At 37.6% G+C, this 25,776-nt stretch overlaps 1 protein-coding gene and 1 long non-coding RNA gene across 3 annotated transcripts in view; one reads left to right on the top strand and one right to left on the bottom strand.

Moving 5' to 3' along the window:
- Positions 1 to 25,776, top strand: part of LOC310722430 — a 143,357-nt gene that overhangs the window by 105,951 nt on the left and 11,630 nt on the right. The window lies entirely within an intron of this gene.
- On the bottom strand, positions 5,499 to 24,816 carry mst1ra (macrophage stimulating 1 receptor a). Of its 2 annotated transcripts, none has more exons than XM_083531413.1 (21): positions 24,384 to 24,816; positions 20,090 to 21,367; positions 17,881 to 18,051; positions 17,671 to 17,796; positions 16,662 to 16,832; positions 15,555 to 15,715; positions 15,333 to 15,468; positions 15,005 to 15,141; positions 14,743 to 14,919; positions 13,515 to 13,608; positions 13,221 to 13,430; positions 12,955 to 13,101; positions 12,582 to 12,735; positions 12,172 to 12,249; positions 11,668 to 11,874; positions 11,403 to 11,483; positions 10,968 to 11,149; positions 8,601 to 8,710; positions 7,030 to 7,195; positions 6,756 to 6,892; positions 5,499 to 6,421 (listed from the first exon to the last, which is right to left on the bottom strand). In XM_083531413.1, the coding sequence occupies exons 2-21, from the start codon at positions 21,284 to 21,286 to the stop codon at positions 6,175 to 6,177; spliced, it is 4,089 nt and encodes a 1,362-aa protein (XP_083387539.1). In that variant the 5' UTR covers positions 21,287 to 21,367; positions 24,384 to 24,816; the 3' UTR covers positions 5,499 to 6,174. The 2 variants fall into 2 exon arrangements, with proteins under 2 accessions (XP_083387539.1, XP_083387538.1); XM_083531412.1 differs by lacking the exon at positions 24,384 to 24,816 and adding an exon at positions 22,811 to 22,831.

Consider the following 25,776-nt stretch of genomic DNA (forward strand, 5'->3'; position numbering starts at 1 on the left):
ATCCTTTTGCAGGCCAGTGATAAATTTGTTGTGTTGAAGAAGTGACGACGGTCTCAGTAGTTGACTATAAGTTTGGCGGGGAAAAACAAACCAAACTTAATCTTCCTTTTTCGAAGATCGCGCTTTACGTCGTCGCTTCAACACCTCGGGTGATAAACCAGGAAAAAACATAATGCGGTGGTTTTGGAACATCACCGTGTCCTTTTCCCAAACTGCTCTCAATACTCTGACTTTGTTGGCATAGTTGAGAAATCTTTAGTATAATTGGTTTTGGCCTTGTTGGTGTATTTCCAGTTTGATTACCACTGGGTAACCTGTGTGCCCGTGTAATGATCACCGGTGACGGGAAAAAGTCTGCACCCAGAACCTGAGGGAGCCAGTTTTTCAAAAACGGAGTATTTCCCTCAATTCCATTTGAAAGTCCCAGAATGCGAATATTAGAGCTCCGGCTTTTACATTCGGCCTAGTCAAGAGCAGAAGCAAGATCCGATACAGTTTTCTCGTGTTTGGAAACCCTGCCTTGAAGATCGTCAATGTCGGCTTCGGTTTGACCGACCGGTTCTCTGCCTCGGTAAGTCTTTCAGCAAAGGAAGAGAAATCCTCTCTGACTCAATTGTACTGGGATAAAAATTTACTCTTCAGACTGTTTATAGCCGAGAGAATTTCGCTGTTATCAGGTTGAGTTTCAGACTCAAAGTTAGCAATGGCTCCAGCTTGTATAACATCTGATTCCAAAGTGGATCCTAGATCATCCACAGCCGAATCCATGATATCTTTTTTATCTCTCATCCTCTGCGGTCACAAGGATATGCTCAATGTTTTGCAGAGCACAAGTCAAAAAGAAAAACAAGTACTTTGGTCATCAGGCTTGGCAATTATGGGAATCCACAGAGAGCATTGAAAAGCATGACTGTTCAGCAACCCTATATAACCGGAAGTCCTGTATTCAATTTTTCTGCAGATTTTTCATTCCTGATGTTAGACAAATGAACATTAAATAATGCAAAATACCTTTTAAAAGACTCTTGTTTGCCTCTATATTGGGAATTTATAGCCCAGCGTATCCAATTGCATTGCATCTGCCTGTCCAATATACGACACATTTTGCATTTTTTTTGCTATTTATCTCAACAGATAAAAATAAAGTACAGAGGAAACGAGTCATGAGTACTGTGGTGTGGAAAGCACAAACTTTTGAAATGCAATTATATATCAATAATACAGGCCTATACTATAATTAGAGCAACCCAGCCATTATGGATGCACAAGCCAGTGCACTCTTAGTGCCGGTCCCAAGCCCGGGTAAATGGGGAGGGTTGCGTTAGGAAGGGCATCCAGCGTAAAACATGTGCCAAATCAAATATGCGGATCACAAATGAGAATTTCATACTGGATCGGTCAAGGCCCGGGTTAACAACGACCGCCACAGGTATCGTTAGCCGATACCTACTGTTGGCCGAAGGAGGAGAAGGAGAGGAGGAAGTCGTCTACAGAGACGGCAGGAAAAGGAGCAGTGTAGGAGAGTAGAGGTGCAGGTTGGTACTTTAAATGTTGGTACTATGACGGGTAAAGGGAGAGAGATAGCTGATATGATGGAAAGGAGAAAGGTAGATATGTTGTGTGTTCAGGAGACTAAGTGGAAAGGGAGTAAGGCCAGGAACATTGGAGGTGGGTTCAAACTGTTCTATTATGGTGTGGATGGAAAGAGAAATGGTGTAGGGGTGGTTCTGAGGGAAGAGTACAGTAAGAGTGTATTGGAGGTGAAGAGAGTTTCTGATAGGGTGATGAACGTGAAGCTGGAAGTTGAAGGGATGATGATAAATGTCATCAGTGCCTATGCCCCACAAGTTGGCTGTGAGATGAAGGAGAAGGAAAGTTTCTGGAGTGAATTAGATGAAGTGGTAGATGGTGTACCTAGGAAAGAACGATTGATGATTGGGGCAGATTTTAATGGGCATGTTGGTGAAGGGAACAGAGGTGATGAGGAGGTGATGGGTAGGTATGGCCTTAAGGAAAGGAATGTGGAAGGGCAGATGGTGGTACATTTTGCTAAAAGGATGGAAATGGCAGTGGTGAATACGTATTTTAAAAAGATCATAGGGTGACGTATAAGATTGGAGGAAGGTGCACACAGGTGGACTATGTTCTATGCAGGAGATGCAACCTGAAGGAGATTGGAGACTGTAAGGTGTTGGCAGGGGACAGTGTAGCTAGACAGCATCAGATGGTGGTCTGTAGGATGGTTTTGGAGGCTAAGAAGAAGAGGAGGAGGGTGAGGACTGAAAGAAGAATAAGATGGTGGAAACTGAAGGAGGAAGAGTGTAGTGTGAGGTTCAGGGAAGAGGTCAGACAGAGGCTCGGTGGTGGTGATGAGGTGTTGGGTGATTGGGAAACTACTGCAGGAGTGATAAGGATAGCAGCTAGAAAGGTACTTGGTGTGACATCTGGAAATAGAAAGGAAGACAAAGAGATGTGGTGGTGGAATGAGGAAGTGCAGGAGAGCATAACGAGAAAGAGGTTGGCAAAACAGAAGTGGGATACACAGAGTGATGAGAAAAGTAGGCAGGAGTACAAGGAGATGTGGCAGCAGGTAAAGAGGGATGTGGCAAAAGCCAAGGAAAAGGCATATGAGGAGCTGTATGAGAGATGACATACCTGTAGAAGCATGGAGATGTTTAGGAGAGATGGCATTGGAGTTTTTAACCAGATTGTTTAACAAGATTCTGGAAGGTGAGAGGATGCCTAAGGAATGGAGAAGGAGTGTTCTGGTACCGATCTTTAAGCATAAGGGAGATGTGCAGACCTGCAGTAAGCACAGGGGAATAAAGTTGAACAGTCACACCATGAAGTTATGGGAAAGAGTAGTGGAAGCCAGGCTGAGAGAAGAGGTGACCATTTGTGAGCAACAGTATGGTTTCATGCAGAGGAAGAGTACCACAGATGCCTTATTTGCTTTGAGGATGTGGATGGAGAAGTATAGAGAAGGTCAGAAGGAATTGCATTGTGAATTTGTGAATTTAGAGAAAGCGTACGACAGGGTGCCGAGAGAGGAGCTGTGGTACTGTATGAGGAAGTCAGGTGTGTCAGAGAAGTATGTGAGGGTGGTGCAGGACATGTATGAGGACAGTGTGACAGCAGTGAAGTGTGCAGTAGGAACGACAGACTGGTTCAGGTTGAGGGTTGGACTACATCAAGGATCGGCCCTGAGCCCTTTCCTGTTTGCAGTGGTGATGGACAGGTTGACGGACGAGGTTAGACAGGAGTCTCCCTGGACTATGATGTTTGCGGATGATATTGTGATTTGTGGTGAAAGTAGTGAGCAGGTTGAGAAGAGCCTGGAGAGGTGGAGATTTGTGCTGGAGAGAAGGGGAATGAAAGTCAGTAAGCGGGGCCGCTGGAAGTAATTTTGAACAGGGGGTGCTGTGAATTATTTATTTTTTTTGACAAAAAAACCTATGAGCCTATGGGCCTATTTAGAATACATTTTAAAAAATAACAGGGCTGTGACGATGGAATTTTTTTTTTTTTTTATCACCGTGGTGGTAGTGGACCAAATACCGGCGGTGTTTCGGTGGTTGGGGGGTTGTTTTGAAATAATAATAAAAAAACAAAAAACAAAGAAACAACACACTAAAGCCTGTAAAGCATTGAAATAAATATCAGTAAATACTGGTAACTTACATAATATAATAAAGTTGAATCCATTTAAAAAAAACAAAAAAAAAACAAAAAAAAAACCAACAGTTTTATATTTCCACACAAAGACGCGTTATAGCCTACCGCTCTGCGCTTTGAGAGGGATGTGGAACACGAGCAGGAAAGAGACCACCGATCTCTTTTTCTGATATCTTCATGTTGTTGTAAAAGGTACGAAGAGCTAATTTTATCTTCCACAAGGGCAAGGCATTAGGCTATGTTTGCGCGCTGCCAGAGAAAGCCAAACTAAAATCACCCGCGCGTGTGAAACGCGCTTTACAAATGAACTTGAAAAATCAATATAATTAAAATAATCAAAATAATTTAATTAAAATCCAAAATACACTTAATAGCCTAAGTGTGTCAAAATCATTTCCTAAAATATTCATAAGGAATTTATAAATTGTGCAAAATATTTTTAATAGGCCTACATTTTTAAAAAATCTCTCTCGCCAATAGGGGGTGCTGCAGCACCCCCACTTCCTGCGGCCATGTCAGTAGGAGTAAGACAGAGTACGTGTGTGAATGGTAGGGAGGGCAGTGGAGTGGTGTGGTTGGATGATCCGCTGTGGCGACCCCTAATGGGAGCACCCGAAAGAAGAAGAAGATACTATACTTAGACCAAAGTTATTTGGTAAAATGGACAAGACCACATTCAATTACTCTGAATGTATTGGAACCATTAAGCAATTTTTTTCCCCCTTCATTTTTGCTATACAGTGAAGATATTTGGGTTTGATCCAAAAAGACAGGAACAATAGATATTTCATACCTGATGCTTCCAAACTATTTGGACCAAGGTTTGTTCAACCATGGGTGTTTATTTGTTTGATGTGTAACCAGGTGTGAGTTCGATTCTGAATGATGTAGTGTCAGATTTTTATATTTGCATACAAATGTTTGTACTGATGCTCATGGTAACTTCATCTGTTTGAAAATTGCTTCCAATGAAAAGGCTCACACTTCTTTTTTTGTTCTGAATTGCTTGGTATTTCCCATTAAATCAAGGGCAAAAATGCACTCACTCTAAAGGCAGGCTGTTGTTAGCCAATAGTATACCCTTAATTAACTCATTATCATGTGATCTGTCAAATTTAAACCTCTAAAAGCAATGACTTCAAGTTCTGGAATCTCAAACTATCAAGAGGCAGTCAATGTGGTGTAATATAGTGAGGTAAATCTGTCTTTAATCACTTGTATTAAAATGACCTTGTACGTGAACAGATCAGATGCCCTAATTGATTTGTCACAAGAAATGTACAATAACATGAAATGTGTAGAGTTGTGAAAACCTGAGATTAAATATCTTTAGCTTAGGTGTATGTAAACCTTTGACCTCAACGGTGACTCTTTCAGGGAATCCAAGTTTAGGAACAACCTCAAATAATCATATATAATTTGGCAAGTTCATTTTAATTTGATCATGCTTTTCATTCATTCTTTGGAACTAATTTGTATTTAATGTTAATCGACAGCATCAAATAATTTGCCCACATAGATGCCACTTTTGTCTAAATAGAACAGAACAGTAGTCTCATCCTGAAACATCAGGATTATGTGTGAAATTTCTCTATATTTCTACATTCAATAAAAATAAAATCTCTTTACATTCTGTCACGTGTGTGATAATGCAAAACATGGAAAGAAACGTGTAAGCCATTTGTTCCAATTCAGTCAGAAAACACGCAACAATAAAATTCAAAGTAACAATATATATATATATATATATATATATATATATATATATATATATATATATATATATATATATATATATATATATATATAAAAATTACTATCTGTTCAGTGCAAAACAAGATTACAGCTATATTCTGAATACAGTAAACATCTATTCCACACTGACTAGAGTAAAGCCGAGAACAAATTTGGTACCATATTCCAGTTTCATAATCAGTGGGACGGCTCATGCACACATTGTTACTATAACCTGCTATAGTGGAGTTTATCTTCTTACAAAAGTGGAAGTTGTTTGGAAGTTGCAGTCAGAAACTAACAGCAAATTAAAAAGATCAAAATCTTTAACATTCAAATCTTGAAAATTCAACAACAACAAAAAAAAATCAGACTTACATAAGAAAATGATTAGCTCCCTAAGTGTTGATATTTTAATTCCTGTATTTGTGGGTGTTTTTCCTTTTGAACCTCTTCTGTACGTACAAACTCATAATTTGCTTACAACTATTGCCACATTTTGCCCATCATGTCTATGAGCAAGGCACCATAAAAGTCTAATGATCAGTTAGAACTCGTAGTGACAAGTTCTATAAACCTTGGCCACACCCACTAAAGAGACTGTGGCATTTCACCCAACATGACGAATGTTATTTAACACTATTGGCACAATAGCATACTGTAAACTGACACACTTTGGTGCTCCAAACTCTGTCCAAATGACATTTCGTTTTATACATTCAGCAATTGTCTTTAAATAAACCTCTCAGTGATGATGGCTGAAGATCAAGTTTCTCCACTATTCTCCAGCCGGTCCAGTGTTTCGGTGCTGTGGCTCTCGGGTAGTGATGGGGAAGCCCAAGCAATAGAGGGGTAGGGACGCCCTTGCTCCAGGTTCACGTAAGTCACCTGCAGGTTAACATAGTGTTCTCCTTCCAGCATAGAGTGAATCTCTTGCAAACTTTTCACCAGCGTAGAGAAGGTTGGCCTGAAATCAGGCTCAGGGTTCCAGCACTGCAATAGGATACACCACCTGTAGGGATTCAAGAAATCACACTTTACACATAGCCAGTAAACCCCCCTTTATGTCAACACCCTTGAGTTATGCACAGACACATGGCAATGAGTGCTCACAACAACTGATTTCTAATCCTGCTCTGAACTGAACTTCTGACTAAAAATGTTTTCTTTAATAATGTAACTATAAAAAGTAAAAAAAAATGAAGAAAACAAACATCTCTCAATTATGATAAATGGCAGTCCATGCAAATATTTTGACCTATGAAAATTATTAATAGTCCATATAAGCAACATTCAACAGTTATATTTTTATTCTAAATTCATAGCAGATTTCCACGTTCTCTTACAGAGAGTCGAGACAGTACTGAGGCTGTGCTAGTCGCCGTCCCTGTAACAGATACGATGTTATATCATAAGGGTCAACATCAGGATATGGACTCGCTCCTCTGGTCAGCATCTCCCACATTAGTACACCAAATGACCACTAGAAAACAGACCAGAGACAATGTGTCAGAGTTACGAGCTAAGATAATATTGTTTTAGAATAACATGATCACTATAAAGAAAATAAAAGCACCAGTATATTGCTAACAATTTCAAAAAACATTTACAATAACTTACCACATCAGATTTGGTGGTAAATTTTTGAGTCTGTAAACTCTCGATGGCCATCCATTTGATAGGTAGCTTGGCACGTTTGTGGTCTTGAATACTGTAATACTCTTTATCCAAGATGTCCCGTGCCATGCCAAAGTCAGCCACCTTGACGGTAAATGTTTCATCCAGCCTGGAACCACAATTGCACAAGACTTCTAATATGCCGTGCAATATCCTGCTTTGCTGGTGCTACTCTGTGATTTCATTTTAGTCTAGGCTGAACATGTCAGTGCTTTTCTTCATCTTTCTCAGAGAAAAATACAACTAGATTAACAATTTACTGTTTTCTTTTTTGCACCAAACTCCAAACTCTGCGGTCATCTGATAGTTTAATAACTATCCATCAAACTACACAGTTCCATTACTTTCTATGCAGATGATACATTGCGTTGGAAAAAAAATGAATAATTATTTTTTTTTATTAATATCCTGTATATAAATATTTGGCTGCTGCTATTTGCTGTGTTTATTTTTTCAGCGTGCTTATCAACGACTGTTCCCCAAACACTTCCCGAATTGGAAAATAATGAAAATAGAAGCTTTAGAAGAGGCACTTCATCATCTGGGTCATAAATCCTCAACTATACACAGTGCCTGGAAAAGCATTTAAATGAATAAAGGATTAAAAGAGCCAGTATAAAGGCAGGTAAAGGTTGAAAACATTACCTTACAGTATACCATATTTTCCGGACTATAAGCCGCTACTTTTTCCCACGCTTTGAACCCTGTGGCTTAAACAACGAAGCGGCTAATTTATGGATTTTTCCTGGGTTTTTTCCAGTTTCACAAGCTTCAAGCCAAAAAACTGAGCTCCATAACATTAGACTAATGAAATTGGCGATCGGTTCAGGTGAACCAATGAAATACTTTATATTAAATCAGATGCGCTCCCACTGAATCGGGCCGCACCACATCATAAATATGGACGAGGTTCCTCTGACATTTGACCTGCCGCTCACTCGGACTGGCAACAGGAAATGCGAATCATTCGTCACGCTGAAAACAACCGGGCATGAAAAAACGCACTTGTGTTCTGAGCTGCACGGCATCAGGAGAAAAGCTTCACTGATGGTAATTTTTAAACGCACGACAAAGCCAAAAGAGAAATTGTTGTGAAAGGAAGTAGGAAGACAGTGAACAATGACTTTCTTGGTAGGTTACTGTTTATATACAAGCCGTATAACAGACACTGTCTTTCGTTAAAGCCTGTGTAAAGTCCATTAGTTTTAGTGTAGACACTAAGCCTGCGGCTTATATACAGGTGCGGCTTATTTATGTTCAAAATAAAAATCTTTGTCAAATTCAGTGGGTGCGGCTTATATTTGAGTGCGCTTAATAGTCCGGAAATTACGGTATTCACATATGCCTGGTATTTCAACCTTTTGGTTTTCTATAGATAATGAGTAGTTATATCATTGCAAATAAATATATATGACACTACTAAGAGCAGCCAGAACATCACCTCATTTATACCAGTAACTCCTTAACAAACAATGCTTCCGGTTACCACACTGTGAACCTGAATAATCACTCACATGCAGTTGCGTGCTGCCAGGTCTCTGTGCACAAACTTCTTTTGTGCTAAATATTCCATTCCCTTAGCAACCTGAAGCCCAAAACCAATCAGGTCCTTTACAGTAGGATTCTGAAAAAAGAAAAAGAAAAAGAAAAAAAAAACGAAAGTTATGTGGCTATATTTCCAGTATCAACCAGTAAAGCAAAACCTCCTATGTCCAATTTTTCTACAAAGCAATGAGTGTCTATTTAAGTCTGGTCACCTCTTTGGTTTTATAGCAATACAGTTATAATCGGCTGCCCACGACCCTGTCACCAGTTCCTTCCTTGGACCATTTTGATAGATACTGACAACTGCAGACTGGGAACAGCCCGTGAGAGCTGCAGTTTTGGAGATGCTCTAACACTTTGGATGTTTTTCTCAATTTTCCATGACAGACCTGGTGTAACTCCTATTTGCCCAGAAATGCATCTTCAGTACAGTCCACCTATGTTTTATGCAAGATGCCATCTCCCATTTACTACAAAACATGACTCTGCCACCCCCATGCTTCACAATTGAAATGGTGTTCTACAGATTACAAGCCTCAGACTTTTTCCTCTTTTCTTTCACCTGGTCAAAAAACACTCCCCCGAAATAAAGATGCAATCTTTATTCTGACTTTTAATGCTGGCCTCAGAATAGGGGCTTTATTGCACAACAGCCTCTCTGGTCATGATGATGAAGACAACAGATTTCCTTTGCTGTTGTTTTAGAGCAGTGATTTTCAACCTTTTTTGAGCCGCGGCACATTTTTTACACTTACAAAATTCTGGGGCACACCACCAACCAAAATGACACTCTAACACAGTACAAAAAAACATATAGTTAATAATATAGTTTCTAAATGTATTTATACTCACTTAGTGTGAAACCTGGGCCTGTTTCTATGAACACAAAATGGATATCCTGGCAGGAATGGTAGAAAGACACACACGAAGCTCTTCCTCAACAGCTCTCAGTCTCTCTCTGTTTTTCGTTTTTATCGCAGTCAAGCTTGAGAAGCTCAGCTCACATAGATATGTGGTTGAAAACGGGAGCAATGTCAAAATAGCCTTGTTGGCCAGATAACCAAAAACTGTCCAAAGGAAGATCAGCAAAGTTTAGCTTTAAACCACGATCTTGTTTCAGTTCAATGAGTTCCTCTTGCTCCTTTAAAGTCATGTCCTTTCCAGCAATGGATGCTAAACTGTATGGGTCCCTAACCCAGTCAAGGCATTCTGTGAAGGCTGAAGAGAAATAAAATGACAACTTCTCCTCGAGAGTTTTCAAATGTGTGCCAATCACCTCGCACATTACAGCAGTGTTGCCATCATGACGTTTCTCGGTGAGCGGGAACATCTCAAGGTTGCCACGCTGCACATGTTGTTGCCAGAGCTGCCCCTTTAAACGGAATCCGTTCATTTTATCAGTGCTTGTAAGCAGGTTTTCATTTCGGCCTTGCATCCGTGTGTTCAGTTCATTCAGATGATGAAATATATCAGCCAGGTATGCCAGCTTTGTACACCACTCATCACTTGCAAGCAGCTTTGAGTAATCGGACCTCTCGTTTGTCAGAAATACTCTAAGTTCCTCTCGCAGCTCATACACACGGTCCAGCACTTTGCCGCGCGACAGCCACCGGACTAATTATTAGATGATATTAGATGATTTCCCGCGGCACACCTGACGATCTCTCACGGCACACTAGTTTGTCGCGGCACACTGGTTGAAAATCACTGTTTTAGAGAACAGTTGAACCTACTGGTCTTTCCAACATACATTTTATAAAGATGCTAGCGGTATCTTCAGTCATTTTCAATTTTCTCAATAGGAAAATAAATTGTGGATTCTTTGCCTATGTATAAAAGGCACTAGCTTTTCAGCAAGAGGTGGACTCAAGATGAACCCTTAGTTTTGACAATTGGTCAGTCAACTTGGTGTATCAATGCTAAAATTGTGACCCACTAGAATTGTGTTACGGCTGTTAACAAAGAAGACGACTTAAGTTACCCGGCATTAGAAATGCATGGTCAAATAAAATATGTGGATTTATAATTTTCATGTCAATTCTAAATTTGAAATACTTAAGCCTTAACTGTATACAAAATTGTGGAAGAAACACACATCAATTCAATACACATAACACAAATCCTTATATATATTTGAATGAAGGAATGTCCAATAAGAGATGGAGGTCATGTATCAGGAGCTAAAATACATTTTTACAGGTTTAAAAATCAGTCATATGAATACTTGCTTCAAGCTATAAGTGCCTGTGATTGCTGTTCATTTGTATTCTAGTATTACAGATGAGCTGAAGAAGTCAATTATGGAAAATACAACAACATTAACTAGCTAATCTTACCCTTTCTTTAGAGCGGATAAAGTGCCGGAGATCTCCATGTTTCATGTATGGCAGAACCACAAGAGGAAGGCCTTCAGCAGGTAACAGGATTCCCAGCAGTGACAGCACATGAGGGTGGTGAAAGGCTTTCATCAGGATGCCCTCTTTTAAGAAGAGCTCCACCTCTTCCACATCTGTAATTCCTGTAAATACACAGCCTTCATATCAAACTATAATCGCTTTCAGTTAAACTCTACAAATATAATTAATTTGTAATAGTTTATTATAAAAAACAATAATTGATTAATTTATTTTAAATTGTACATGATCATTGTTACATAATTGAGTACATTGTTAATATTGAAAACTTATCTTATATTAGACACGTATTTGTTAATCTAATATTATACATATAATATAATATAATAATAATAATAATAATCTAAATTCACTCACTGTTTAATGACTTCACTGCACAGTGAATTTCATGATTCTCACGGTCTTTAAGGTAGCCGTGATAAACTGTTCCAAAATGACCTGCAGAGATCGGTGACATAACGAGATGGAAGGGGATGTCAGATGAAAGTGGGGTTTATATGACAGTGAATGAGAGAGAATGACAAAATAAAAACCTGAATAAGAGAGAATGACAACTCAATACAACTAGATAATCTAGAGCGATAAGCATTAAAATGTTACATACAGATATGCTGACATGTACCTTTGCCAATAATGTCGTCCCTCTGGGTACTGAGCTGCTCAGGAGGAATCAGCACATCCTTTACCTCCTCCAGCAGTTCAGGCCGCAGGGCCGACAAGGAAATGGTCTGTGGTGACACAAGCGGAAGAGCGGCAGGATCTACACCACTGGCGTACATCAATCCGGAGAATGCCATGCCCGATCCACGAGAGGTATTAATGGACAAATCTAATTTATAGAAAAATTGGTTATGGCTGTAGATTTGACACAGGGATAATTGTAGTGCTGTGTATGTTTAATCAAAATGTAATGTAGTGCTTAAAATGTTTACATTGTTTTTAATCAAATGTTTGACAATTTTCTGCAACCTTACTCATGCCTGTGATCCTACATACTCTCTAATGGTTTAAAAGCTTTTTACTAGTGTGGTAGAATCATGTTCATTTTACTATGAATTCACTATTTACTATGAAGTAAAATCTAGTAAGGAGATTTGAGTGACCATTATAATAGCATCTACTTTACCTCGTCTGTAGTCTCCCAAAGGTGACACTTCCCCATTGCGGTTGGAAAATATCGACAAGCGTAGCTCTGCCTCCACAGCTGCAAAATGATTGCTAATATTAACATCATTTATTTGTATATGCCTATTATAATAATTCTTGCCAGGCAAACTTGTTACCTTACTTAAATAACAATCAATCCAGCGGGCTGATACGTTATGTCAGCGAATAGCCTTAAATGCATATGTGGCATCACATCTATATTTAAATAGCGTTTTACTTTAAATTCCATTTTTTAACAACTGGACTCAGAACATAGGTTCATAACAATAGGTAGCAGAGTCCATCATCTAATACTGTAAGTAACAAGTATCCTGCAGATCCTTAGAATGAACCTAAAGTTTTTAGCAGTTACCAAATGTAAAGCCTCACCTTTTTTCCTTTTGCGCAGATGGGTCATTACTGCGAATGCTAAAGCAGCCCCTACTGCTATTGCTGCAAAAATCCCTAACACAATGGCAACAGGGAGGATGTCATGGGCATATGCCACTCGGCCAACATCAAATATCTCCCCGTTCAGTGACACCTATAATGGTTGAGAAGAACTACTTTAAAATGAAATATTTGTCTTTTGCTCTAGGTTAAATTCAACTAAATAAATATGAACAAGAACAAATCTTTATGTTCTATACAGAATGGAGACGTTGATGCAAATTCAGTTTCTACTTACTTGACCTTTTACATTACCAACACGATATCTTGTAATACTCAAAAATAATGATTTAAAAATTGTTGGTTCTCTCACCATGACTGGTGCCCCCTCTTTGGGGATCACAACACTTTTAGGGATTCTGCAGAAGATTTCATTTTCCCGGACCTGAGCGTTGCAGTTCACACCATTTATAGTCATGATGATGTCCATGCAATGGCTCACCAAGCTCAGTCTTTCGTGCTGAGGTCAAAAACAACAATCACATTTAGTAATAAGCACTTTTAACAAATAATGAACATATCATTTGCCTAATTTGATAAACATTCTTAAACAGAGAATAGTTTTAAATGCAGACACACATGAAGTGAGACTCTGTCCATTCCTGGTTCGAGCAGAAGCATGTGGTCATCATGTTCAAAGGGAATTGGCTTGCCATTGGGGTAGCATTGAAAAGGCAATGAGACAATGTTTTTAGCTCCATCCATGTCCACTGAGAGGACACCATCTGAATCCTCACATGCTGGTGTCACACATTCCATCTGCGTTGGACTCACAGAACCCCCACACACCTGAGGAATTTCAGCTGAGTTCATATTGGTGGCACAATACAAATAAGTTACATAAAAAAACAGCCAATGTGTTAAAACACTTACACTTTGGACAGGATTCGAGTTCTTGGGATTGTAATGAATTGTAGTCTGGGACACGATGTCCAGATTTTCCCCCAGTATGATGATTCTGGAACCTCTGTATACAAAGTCAGCCAAACAAAACATAATTTAGGACCTAGAATTCGCTGCATTTGAGAGGTCTACTTGATACACTATTCAGGCAAATGTGTGTGGATATCTGACCATCAAGTCTGTTCTTTACCAAAATGTTGGCACAATGTTGGAAGCACACAGTTGTGTAGAATGACTTGTAGAACACGCTGTAGCATTACAAATTCCCACACCAAACCCCAAAGGGCCAAAACAAATTCCAGCATAACAATGCTCTGTAAACAATGCAAGGTTTATGACGCCAAGGTGAGAGGAAAAACTTGAATTGCCTGTGGACCCTGACCTCAAGCCCACTGAACACATCTGAGATGAATCTGGATGTTGAATGCAAGCCAGGACTTCTCATCTGACAAAAAAGCGTGACACTAATGATCTTGTATTTAAATGAGCACCCCAAAGCCATCCTTCAAACTATAGTGGAGAATAATGGGGGTCATTAGAACAACAAGGAGCGATTAAATCCAAAATGGGATTTTAAAGGCATATACAGCTGTGAGAAGGAGGTGGCCACATATTTTTTTCCCATATCACCTATATGAGTGAAAATTGTTTTTGTAAGTACATATTAACAATGTTGTGCCTTTGTTGTGGATCCATGGCAACAAGCACTTTAGTTTGCTTAAGTTTGTTTCGGTTTCTTTTTCAGTCTTGTTTTCACCCATCTTGTCATTAGTGTATTAATCTGTTTTCATTTGCATGTATTAAACTTATGTCCTTAAAAAAAAAAAAAAAAAAACTTACTGTGCATCCTTTTTTCCTAGACATGAATTTACATATAGTGCATGCAAATACACAGTATAAAAGATTCTTAATGTGCTTCTGACTGTGTAGATTATAAGAGTCTCCACAAATGACCAGAGCAGCAATATACAGCAAAGAAATAGGGAATGAGTAGTATGACATCTTATAAATAAATAAATAAATAAATAAATAAAAAATATATATATATATATATATATATATATATATATATATATATATATATATATATATATATATATATATATATATATATATATATATACATACATACACACATACATACATACATACATACATACATACATACATACATACCCAATGTAATCCTGGGACTCACCTGCTAAAGCTGCAGTTAGGCTTCAGCTCTTTCACCGTAGGATTCTCTCTGTAGCTGAATTGTTTAGTTTCAGATATAACTGATTTGTCAATTAGAAGTGTTACATTCACCTCTGTCAGATTATCCACCCCCTCTGACATGCAGACTACAGAGGACCAGGTCCCACTGTTAAAAATCCTATTAAAAAAATGCTTCAGTTTATGACAGAAGGCCAAGGCTAATGTATATTGCATAATCAGAACCATAATATATTGCTGAAAACCTTTCAACAGGGCAGATCTTATCTCCTATTCGAACTGTTCTTGTCTGTCCAGCATCCAGGTGTTTCCCTGAAAGTGTAATCCTTGTGCCTCCAATCTTGGGCCCGAAGTTGGGACTGATATCCATGAGAACTGGTTTCTAAATAGAAGAAGAATTTAAAAAAATACTTTTTTAAAATTGCATCAGGGGCATTACTGCAGACTTTGTACAGGCTCACAGCCAAATCAAAAACAACACAGTGAATATCAATACAGCTACATTTGTTTACATTCTGTTGCATTTTTTGTCTGATTTGGGTCGAAAGGGATTAAAAAAGAACCTTTGCTTACCACAAAGCTAAAACCTTGCAAGCGTGCTTGTCCAGAGATGGAGAAACCACGCGCTGTTCTCTCCTCATTCACATTAACGGTAATCTCTACGTCTTGCGTCACATCGGGAGACTGAGCAAGCATCTGGCATACAAGCCTGAAAAAAGTAAACAGGAGATGAGTTTGTTGTTGTGTGCGTGTACTGTATGTATATGTATATGCTAAGGTGTGTGCACTACTCACTCTGTGCTTTTACTTTTGCTTGGTATTATGGAGCAGCTGGTCTGTCCCACACTGACTTGGTGAGTAGATGCAGTGATGGCAGGCTTCATGGGAGATTGTAAATCCCAGCCACACAGTGTAATCTCTGTTTCACCATCAGGTGGTGCAGTGTTTGGAAAAACCTAAACAAAGATTTTGGAAAAAGACTAAATAACAGATTTCAGAATTAATCCCTAAACAAAATAATAATAATAAAAAAACAAACAAAAGTTAAATGACCATTACTGTGCCATCCTCTGAATATAGAAATCAATAGATTTAACTTTAAAATATACTTTTTTTATTTTTCTTGTACCATTTTATATTATATTATATATATAATATTTGGCCCTGGTATACAGGAACCATGCAGACATATCCAAATGAGATGATGACTCAATCTCGCCCGACAAAAGCATGATTCTTTGCAATGTAATGACAAAATGGTTCCCTCCCTCTCAATAAAAGCATGATTCTCTACCACCAAGTCAAAACTTGATTCCCTTCCACTCGCTGAGAACATAATTCCCTTCCCCCAGTGACATCATGATTCCCTCACACTCAATGAGAAAAATTTTCCCTTCTCTCAATAAGAAGGTGGCCACTACCCAAAAAAAGCATAATTCCCTCCTAACCAATGAGTATGATTCCAAGTGATTTTGTTTCCAGGAAATGGGACTATAATACACACATTAGTGTGTATTAAACTGGTCCCTCATTTAATCTCAATAATACCATAGTCACCAATGTACAATGTATTAACACCACAGTTCTTTATGTATGATTTATTCAGTAATAAATGAACATTCAGGATAATTTATTTGAGTGTGTGACCTGCTCCTGAAAGAGAACTGAATATGTTATATGAACATGTCTAAATCAACAACCTAGTTGTTTTGACAAGCCTCCTACACGTTTTCCCAAATCCAAACAGATGTTGAATTTAAGACAACAGTCATTAGTTATTCCTGCAACATCAGAAGGTCTATCCAATTTATTACTGATGATTTTAAACTGCTTGAGAACAAACTCACATCATTCCATCTTGCAAAACATAAAACAAAGTATTTTCATAGAATTGGCAATCACCTCGGTGATAACTGGAGGACAAGTGTTGTCAGTCCACTGGCCCTGGCACTCAGAAAATCTTAAACACCTTCCATCACACCAGCCACAGTCCATAAAGCGAGGGGCCTGCATACACTCTGTACAAGTTAACAGATGTTTGCAGCCTGGTCCTTTAGGAGACACAGTCACCATCTATACACACAAACAGACACAAAGACAATGGTACAAATACTTTCTTTCATCCTGTACAAAAGACACCACATAACAAGCAAAAATTCATAGAGGACTGAGGATAGAAACCAGGGAAACTGCTTTTCCACTAGACTGGCATTTTAGGGAAAAAAATGCAAGATCATTCTTGTCTGAAGGTCCACTGAACATGTCTAGTGATTTCCCAATTACTACAATGCACAACAAACGTATATATGCGGCCACTGCGCAGACACTGCCACTTTACATGTACTGCCTACTATACGACCACAACTGCTCATTGTACCTGTTACAGTTTTAAACCTAAAAAGCTGTAATATGTTTTGTACGGTTAAGCTTAGTGTATCCTGGTTTATATCAACATTTTAAATCCTTTCATAAAGGGATATATTAAGATTTTGGTGCGCACTGTTAGTTAAGTCTCCCTATTCCTCTTGCATTGTGGCAAATTGTGCATCAGGGATTAATAAAGTTCCCCTCTAAACAGGACTACAGAAAAAACAGCTGAAGACATTTAAGAGAGGCTTACGGATAAAGCAGACTAGATAATATGGCATCCTGACCTTTAAAGATATGTTAGTCACAGATATTGCATAAATTTATTTGTAAATATTTAAAGCGTAGTCATTTCGCTCTGATACTTGAATGCAAGTTAGTCAAATTACTTACAAATCCGTCAGAATCCACAAGAATGAGTATGCAAAACAGAGTGAGAAAGAGATAAAGAGACAAAGAGAGTGAAACACAGCATGACCGTAGTATTATTTGGTTCTACCTGAAAGATACAGCAGGGAGAGAGATCAAGACAGAGAAACGGTACCTTGTTTCCAACCACGAAGAGCAAAGACTCATTAGACTGCACAGCAGCAATTTGGGACACTTTCCCTTCCTCTTCAACAAGAGAGAAGTTGGCAAACACGATAGGGTTTGACTTAGTTAGAATGACCTGTGTAAAAAAATTAACACGCTTAACCACAAATTAATTCAATCAGAAGACGGTCTATTTTTGGGGCAATTATAAGGTGATCACCTGCAGAAGTCTACCGCGATCAGTCCCAATGTGCGCTATAGTGTCAGAACCAATAGTGGTAATCAAAATGGATGTGAGTAAGTCTGTCATCTGCCCACTGAAGAAGTCTGTTCTAGAGTGAGGAGTTGCCACCATGGTGGGCATGGCTTCACATTGCTGTCTGCTCTCTCCCTGATGGGGAACAAGGAAACACATAATAAACAAAAAAAAATAAAAAATGTTTTAATACTTATTTTAAAACATATTAAGCATTATTTTGTCACCTTAGACTTATCCCCAGTGCATAAACAATACTTGCACGACCTCGCAAAATGGCATTTCTTCACAAATTCATTCATTGAGATAAGAAAGGGCCTAACTACAATTTGCTGAGATTAAGACAAATAAGGATGAGACATTTTACATGCCAGTGAACAGAGTTTGCAATGTTTTGTATTGGATACATTTCACATTGAAGCCTGGATAGTGGCCACTTAAACAGGAAGAAGCAACTACATATCAGGAAGTCTTTGGATGCCAGCTGGCCACTTTTAACACTGGAGTCATAAACCTAGTAAGGTGGGGACAGAGTGTGTCTAACCAATGACAAATGTCATTTATTGTAGAGGTTGCAGTATATGCAGAATTTCATTAAAAACATCCATGGCTATGCATTATTGACTTGTGGCATTACTATACCTTGCTGTGAACTTGGTTTTGGAAATACAAATCTAATTAAATGATTGTATCTAATTAAATGCTGATGCTTTCTTTTCTGATGTTAAAAAGACGGAAAAGCAGCTCTGTGTCCTGACCCAGTGTGTTTGCAGTAGCAGTCACAGGAAGTGCACACTGTCACTAGAACTGCTTACTGAGCAGAAAACAAGCTGTTCTGCCTACTTGTTAAACAACAGCAGCTGGACACAATAACGTGTCAACTACAGGTATTGATAACACAATATATGACGTGTTAGATTTTCAGTATGCAATTTTATTTTTTTTATGCCATAGAGAATTGCATTACCAATACAATATTATAACCTAATACAAGTCATCTTATGAATAAATCTAATTTAAAAAAGCAACCCGATTTTAGTACCTTGGGTCTTGTGGAAAACTTCAGTTGATATTATATATATATATATATATATATATATATATATATATATATATATATATATATATATATATATATATATAGATATAGATATATATATAGATATATAGATAGATATATAGATATATAGATATAGATATAGTAGGGCTGTAGCAAATTACAATTTTTTCTAATCGCTTATGTCTTTTATTTTATTACTTGATCATTAATATTATTCCCTGAGGTAATTACAATGACCAATGTAAATTACAAATCAAATCTTACTAATGATTAGACAGAAATTATAAAATTTGTTTGTGTTTTTCATCAGTTTCTTTGTCTTTTTTCATCTTTATGATACTACATTGGCACTATACATATAACCTGCACATAAACACAGACATACAAATAAAAAAAATACAATTTAATAACATAAAATAAATGACCAGACTATTGTGACCAAACTGTATAAGCAATTTTTGTATTAAACTTGAAAGATGAAAGATGAACGTGGAAAAACATATAGAAGTAAAAAACACAACCTTACTACCACTATACCATGTTGTAACGGTTTTAGTAGCGGTTAATTAAACCACCGATTGAATCTTTTTTCAAATAAATTCCATCCGTTTTGAAAAGAAAATGAACCCTCTAACTGTGCACTTTTTTCAACCGCTCATTATTATATTTGGTTTCTGTGTGTTGGACTTCATGACCTCCAGATTACAGAAAGCTATTGTTATCAGTCACAGCAGATACACTGCTCTTGACACACACACTCAAATACTAACAGGTTTGCCAGTACATTTATAATTCAAACCCGTGTTTGCTGTCTGTGTCTGTGAACAATGCTCTAAAAGAACGTGACTGCATTCGTTTTATATTTAAGATTTTTAAAGATTAAAAGTTTCCAACTTGTATCCACAAGTGGGTGAAGGTTTGGCATTGTTATGCAATTAGTATGTACATTACGTTTTTACAAACAATAAAAATGAGTCACTTCCTGGTTCTATCCACAATTCAATCTTCTCAATTCATGCCACAGGCAATATTACTTCAATAATAAAAAATGAATGATTGACTAAGGTCCGGCACTACCTAACAAAATGACAACCTATATAGAAATCTGTTTACCTCATGAGGACAGCTAGTACTCGGCTGGAAGTGATCCAAACCCCGGGAAAGTTGTCCAGATCTACTGTTGCAGCATGCATCCATACCTTGTGTGATTAATGTGTTGACATTCACTATGGGAAATGCGCAAAGAGCAGACTTTCTAGTAGGATTTCCCTTTTTATCGGTAATAGCAAATACGATGTACAAGACGCCATTCTCGTTCTCATCCGTCATGCCTAGTTCATTGGCCAGGTCCTTTTCTGCTATGCTGAAATGAGCTGCTTGCGCTGCATTGTACACAATGTTCTCAGTACTCCTCCGCTTCCGTTTAGGCCTGAAGTGGCACTCTAAGTTGACTTCGCGATACATCCACGCCTCGCTATCCCTATTTGGCAGCCGCCCCAGATGAGTCTGCAAATCAGAGTTTTTGGCGTAGGGGTTCTCCCTCTGGACAGACAAAAAATAGGTATAGTGCCGAGTGGTAAAGGTATAAATGTAGTCGATAGGATAGGAATCCTGGAACATAGGAAGTACTGTCAGGCCCTTGACGTCGGCATGGAATCCATCTTCTGTTGCAAGCAGACGTCGCATTGAGATAGAACGTCTGCCATAATCTCCTGCAATCGTGCTATTGATGGTGGCAGCCACAAAAAAGAAAGACGTCTGGCCTTCTTCTACAATGCTGACTTTCGTGCCTAGAGGACTAGCAATGCAATCAGGACAAAGTGTGTCTGAGTTCTCTTTTTCATTGAAAAGGCACATGGCTATAGATGGTTTGGCACTTTTTTCAAGTTCAACAAAGGCACAGCTCCCATACTGGTTGCTCCCGCAAATGTACAGGAACAGCAAAAAAGGTTTCGGGTCCAAAAGTAGAACTTGATTATCTGTGTTCAATGATGCGTTCGGATCATCCCCAATACCACAATGGCAGGTCTGACACTCGGGATTGCCAACAGGGCCGGTGCGTAACTCCCAGATCTTCTTGAGACTGTTGTCCAGAGCCTCGATCACATTCTGTGAGGCTATATATACCTCTGAGAATTCTTGGTACACCGCTATGTTCTGGATGGGTTTTGACGTTTCGAAATAAGGTGACGAATATGAAACGGTAAAATCAACAGCCTTTCTTTGGTCTACAGGACAGGTTTCAGCATTCGTGGTCACATGAATCTGTAGCCAGACACATGCTAAGAATGTCCAAGCCCCAAATAGCATCTCTGTGTCTGCTGTCCCTTTGTGCAGCCTAAGGAAACAACAGTCACTGTTCCTCAAATTATCTTGATCATCACCAGGGATCTATAAATAAAATAGGATGACAAAGTCAAGGGAAGGAAATACAAGTCAAGCTCAAGGAATAATGCTTTTTTGAGATCATATATAAAATATCAAATATATGCATTGATTATTTTTTTTTTCCACACACATTTACATCACAAAAATTTAAACAATTTGTTTATTTGTCCAGTGTACTACATTTGATATTTGTAATATTTTGTGATATTTATACATGTTACAATTTCCAACAACCCTCGATTAGAGCAAATTATTAAGGCTTTTTATGTCATAGGAAATTGAGCAAATGTAATTTTTCAAAGGAAATCAGCAGCCGTAGAGTGAATGATGGCAGCGCATATTTACACCTTACAAAAACATATTTGTGACTATGCCTTCTAGCATTTCCCATTTTGGAGAAATCTCATTTGCCTTTTTCAGAATGAGCTACAATATTCTAAATATATAACAAGGTCTTATATTGATTATTCACAGATTTCAAAGATAATTCACAGAGAACAAAAACATGTATTCATTGTTTATTTAAAAAAAAAATTATAATTTTTTTATAATAATAAAATTACATTGCGAATACTAATCTTTAAATAAAGGACAAATAAATATATATAATATAATATAATAATAATAATAAAAAACAATAATAATTTAAAAAATCTTTAAATCAAGCACAAATTAACAATAACTTAAAGGAACACATTTCTTTAATTCTATATATTTGTTGATCATTAAAGTGAGACTTGCAACTAAATATAAATAATATTTTTTTGGATAACAAATTGAAATCCGGTTTAGCAGTGACTGTTTTTTTCTTTAAGAAACGTCATAATCTCTTTAGGAATCATACAGACACAGTTATGTACAGGTAGAATTTGGTCAAACCTGCTCTGGCGGCCAGAAAACATCTCCAGTATTTCTTTGTTTGAAAAGATTTTTCTAGCCTAAGTTGATTTAGACCACTAACACTGTCTAAACTAAATATAATAAATAATATGGATTAATTCATATAGATTAATTAAGCATTAGCTGGTTAGGACACTGATTTGTTATTTATTATGAAATCTTAAATGAGGGGAACCATGGCAGCTTTAAGTGTAATATATTGCTGTATTGTATAATGCAATTTAATCTTCAGCCCTTCAATGGAAAACGTTAGGATACCTCTGTTCTAGATGCATTTTTCACATTAAGCCTGACAAGGACACCTTAAGAAGCAGTCTGCAATAAAGTAAAAAATATTGCTCAATGGAAATTTGGCAGACTTGGATAGAGGAAAAAAAGCCTTATCAGTGTAATCTAATATATGCATTTAATGCAATATATCTGCAATGCTCCACATTCCATAGGTCTGATCATGCATGAATCTGTTTCTGTTTTTAATTTAAAGAGTAGATCTATTGGGTGCTCTCTTACATATTAGCTGTTTATGTTAAGTCTCATGTTTCTTACCATTATACAGTATGTATTGTTTTATTGTGTCGAATTTGTTTTCTGACATCATATTATACAGTATTTTCCTCCTTGTTACCTGCAATTACATGTTCATCTTTTATTATTTTAGCAATGATTTACTGTATTATTGGAAGTCTTTATGATTTTAAAATGCTTTTATTCAACCCATCTAGAAAACATGTTCTTTTCTTTTTGATGTTGTTATGCTGACTTACTATTATCAAACAGGGTACTGTTTGATTATCTATCATAATAATTGAGAGAAAGACAATTGGAAAATTGGACGTTTTATAAAAATGACAGAAAACTTTTTCTAAATGGTTCATTTACATGTTTCAATTTTTCCATACTGCACACTGAACTTTTTTCTACTGGTGTAATGATGGAAAGAAGAAAATAAAAACTAAATATGTATTTATTCCTTTTAAATGTTCTTCTACGTACAGGAACGGCAAAAAAAAAAAAAGAAAAGTTTTGCAGTTCGTGTATCTCAATGTTTTTTTATGCTTTTAAATTTACACTCCAATTTTTCCATATGGTACACTGCATACTGTATTCTACTACTTTTTATATAAATATATAATATAAAGTAAATACATTAGTGTCTAAGGACAATATGAAGTATATACAAATTAAAGATGTTTATTCTTCTAAAATATTCTCCTCGCTTGTATTCTTATGATTTTTCTGCCTTACTTTAGCACTGCATACGTGTAATAAGTAGAATATAAAGTCATAAGAAAGTAATATGAATGTACAATTGGCAGGAATGTATACACGTGTCATTTTGGTGTAATTGTTACCTGTCATCCGTAGATGTATAGCATTAGAAAATATTGAAAACGTATTTTTCACAGTAAGATGAATGATATATGATGACATTGTAGATTTGGTAGATTTTGAGTAACCAGCCTATACCGGTTATTGCCCCCCGAATGTGGATGTGGCCTACCTGTAACCTACATACAGTGTTGATTGGAATTCCTACCGATTCAAGTCGACTCCCAAACGAGTCAAATCGACTACAAATCGACTCCCATTTAATTCTGACTCATTAATCTCGACTCCTATTAAATCTTGAACTGCACAAAGTTTGCACGTTTTCCCTCCTCATTAATAATGACGGAGAAACAACTCACATATCCAAACCTATTTTTTGCTAGATACTGACGAAAAACAAACATAAATCGTGTTTGTTGATTGAATTGGCTACAAAACCAAACGATACCGCGACGTCAAAGTAAAGATGAATGAATTGCACTGATAAATAGTTCAGGTGTTGAAAAAAGGTAAAAACATTTAACTACAGTGAAAGAAACACAAAAAGAAAAGAGAATAATGTTTTGGAGTGGAAAAAAAATGCTTATATACAATATGCGATTCGGTGAGTCGACTCAGATTGGTAACTCAGACTGTAAACCTATTCTTAAAGAGAAAAAAAGGGCAAGTGTAGGATTTCCCTGCGGTGGATTTAATTTGTAGTGTTAGGGTTAAACACGGGGAAAATTGTATATACATGGTTAAAAAAAGAGTGTGAATAGATAAATAGTTTGAAAGCTGAGTAACTTACCTGAAGAGCACCTAGGACAACCCGTGAGACAAAATCTGTGCGTATGGACTCAGCTGTCTTGGATGTACGAGTTTCAGTAATATCCCATATGAAATGTAATATCAGCCTGTTTCTCGCCCAGAAACGTTAAGAAAAAAAAAATCTCTATTTGGGACAATCTGATCTGTACGAGATTGTTCAGCTGTCCTCGTTTTTCGAAAACACTCATTTGACTAGTCCACGCCTTGCCCGAGCTTCATAAGGAAGTAATACCGAGATTGCATAATCTTCAGATCCAGTCACTATTCTCTATGTGAGCGCGACAGTGAGATTTAAAACATGTCCCATAATGCAGTTTATTCTGCAAGAAAACAAAAATTCCCTGATTTATAGTCTACAGGATGCCCCCCGGCTGCTGCTTTCAGGGCAATAAACTTCCTCCCAGAAGCATGAATGGAATGTGGTTTGGAAAAGTGGAAAAAGAGACAGAAAGGGAGTTGCATGTGTGTTAGGTGGCCCCCCCCCCCACACACACACACACACACACGCGCACACACACACACACACCAGCCACTTTAAAAGACCTGTCCATTCATACAGTCGTTTAATCAGCTAATTAAGCAGAAGGACAATGTAGAAAAGCAGGCAGAAACAAGTCAGAGGCTTTAGTTAATGCTCAAAATGAAATATTAAAATAAAGGAGACAAAAAAATAATGCAATCATGTTACAGAGGTTGTTGGTAGCAGACAGGCCTGTTTGAGTTTTTTCCTACATTGATGATCTCTTTAGATTTCCACACACAACAGTCTGTAGATTGGTGATGAAAAGCTTCCATAAGCTGCAGTTCTGTGCGCAAAAACTGTGGACTTCTTGATGGCTACGGTGGGCAGAGGATCACAGAATTAAAGGTGAAAAAAGATTGAATCTTTAACATCCTGTCAGCTAAAATTAGTCCAGACATTTTCTTCTGTCTGTCTAAATGACTAACTGCAGGAATGTCCAGGTGAATAGGTTTTCTTATCAATGTGACCAGTGAGTGTGTGATAACTAAAAGGAACACCAGTTTATTGCAGGGCACAATCCTAATACACATATGTGAATCAGGAACCATGATACTATATGATGCCTGTATGTATATATTTATACATATAAACAAATGAGCCTGAAACACATCTGTTATAAAAAATGCCTAGAGTAGAAGACAGATGGACGAGGGTCTCCACCTGCTGGTACTAGCTCTTAATTCTTGGAACCCAAAGCAAGCCAGAGTGCAAACACACATACTAAACAGAACTATAACTTCTCCTTTGCCGAGATAATCCATTCACCTCACAGGTGTGGCATATCAAGATGCTGATTAGACAACATGATTATTTCACAGGTGTGCCTTAGGCTGGCCACAATAAAAAGCCA

Source organism: Silurus aristotelis (genome assembly GCF_946808225.1).
Source record: "Silurus aristotelis genome assembly, chromosome: 2".
In the NCBI taxonomy this organism is placed as follows: domain Eukaryota; kingdom Metazoa; phylum Chordata; class Actinopteri; order Siluriformes; family Siluridae; genus Silurus; species Silurus aristotelis.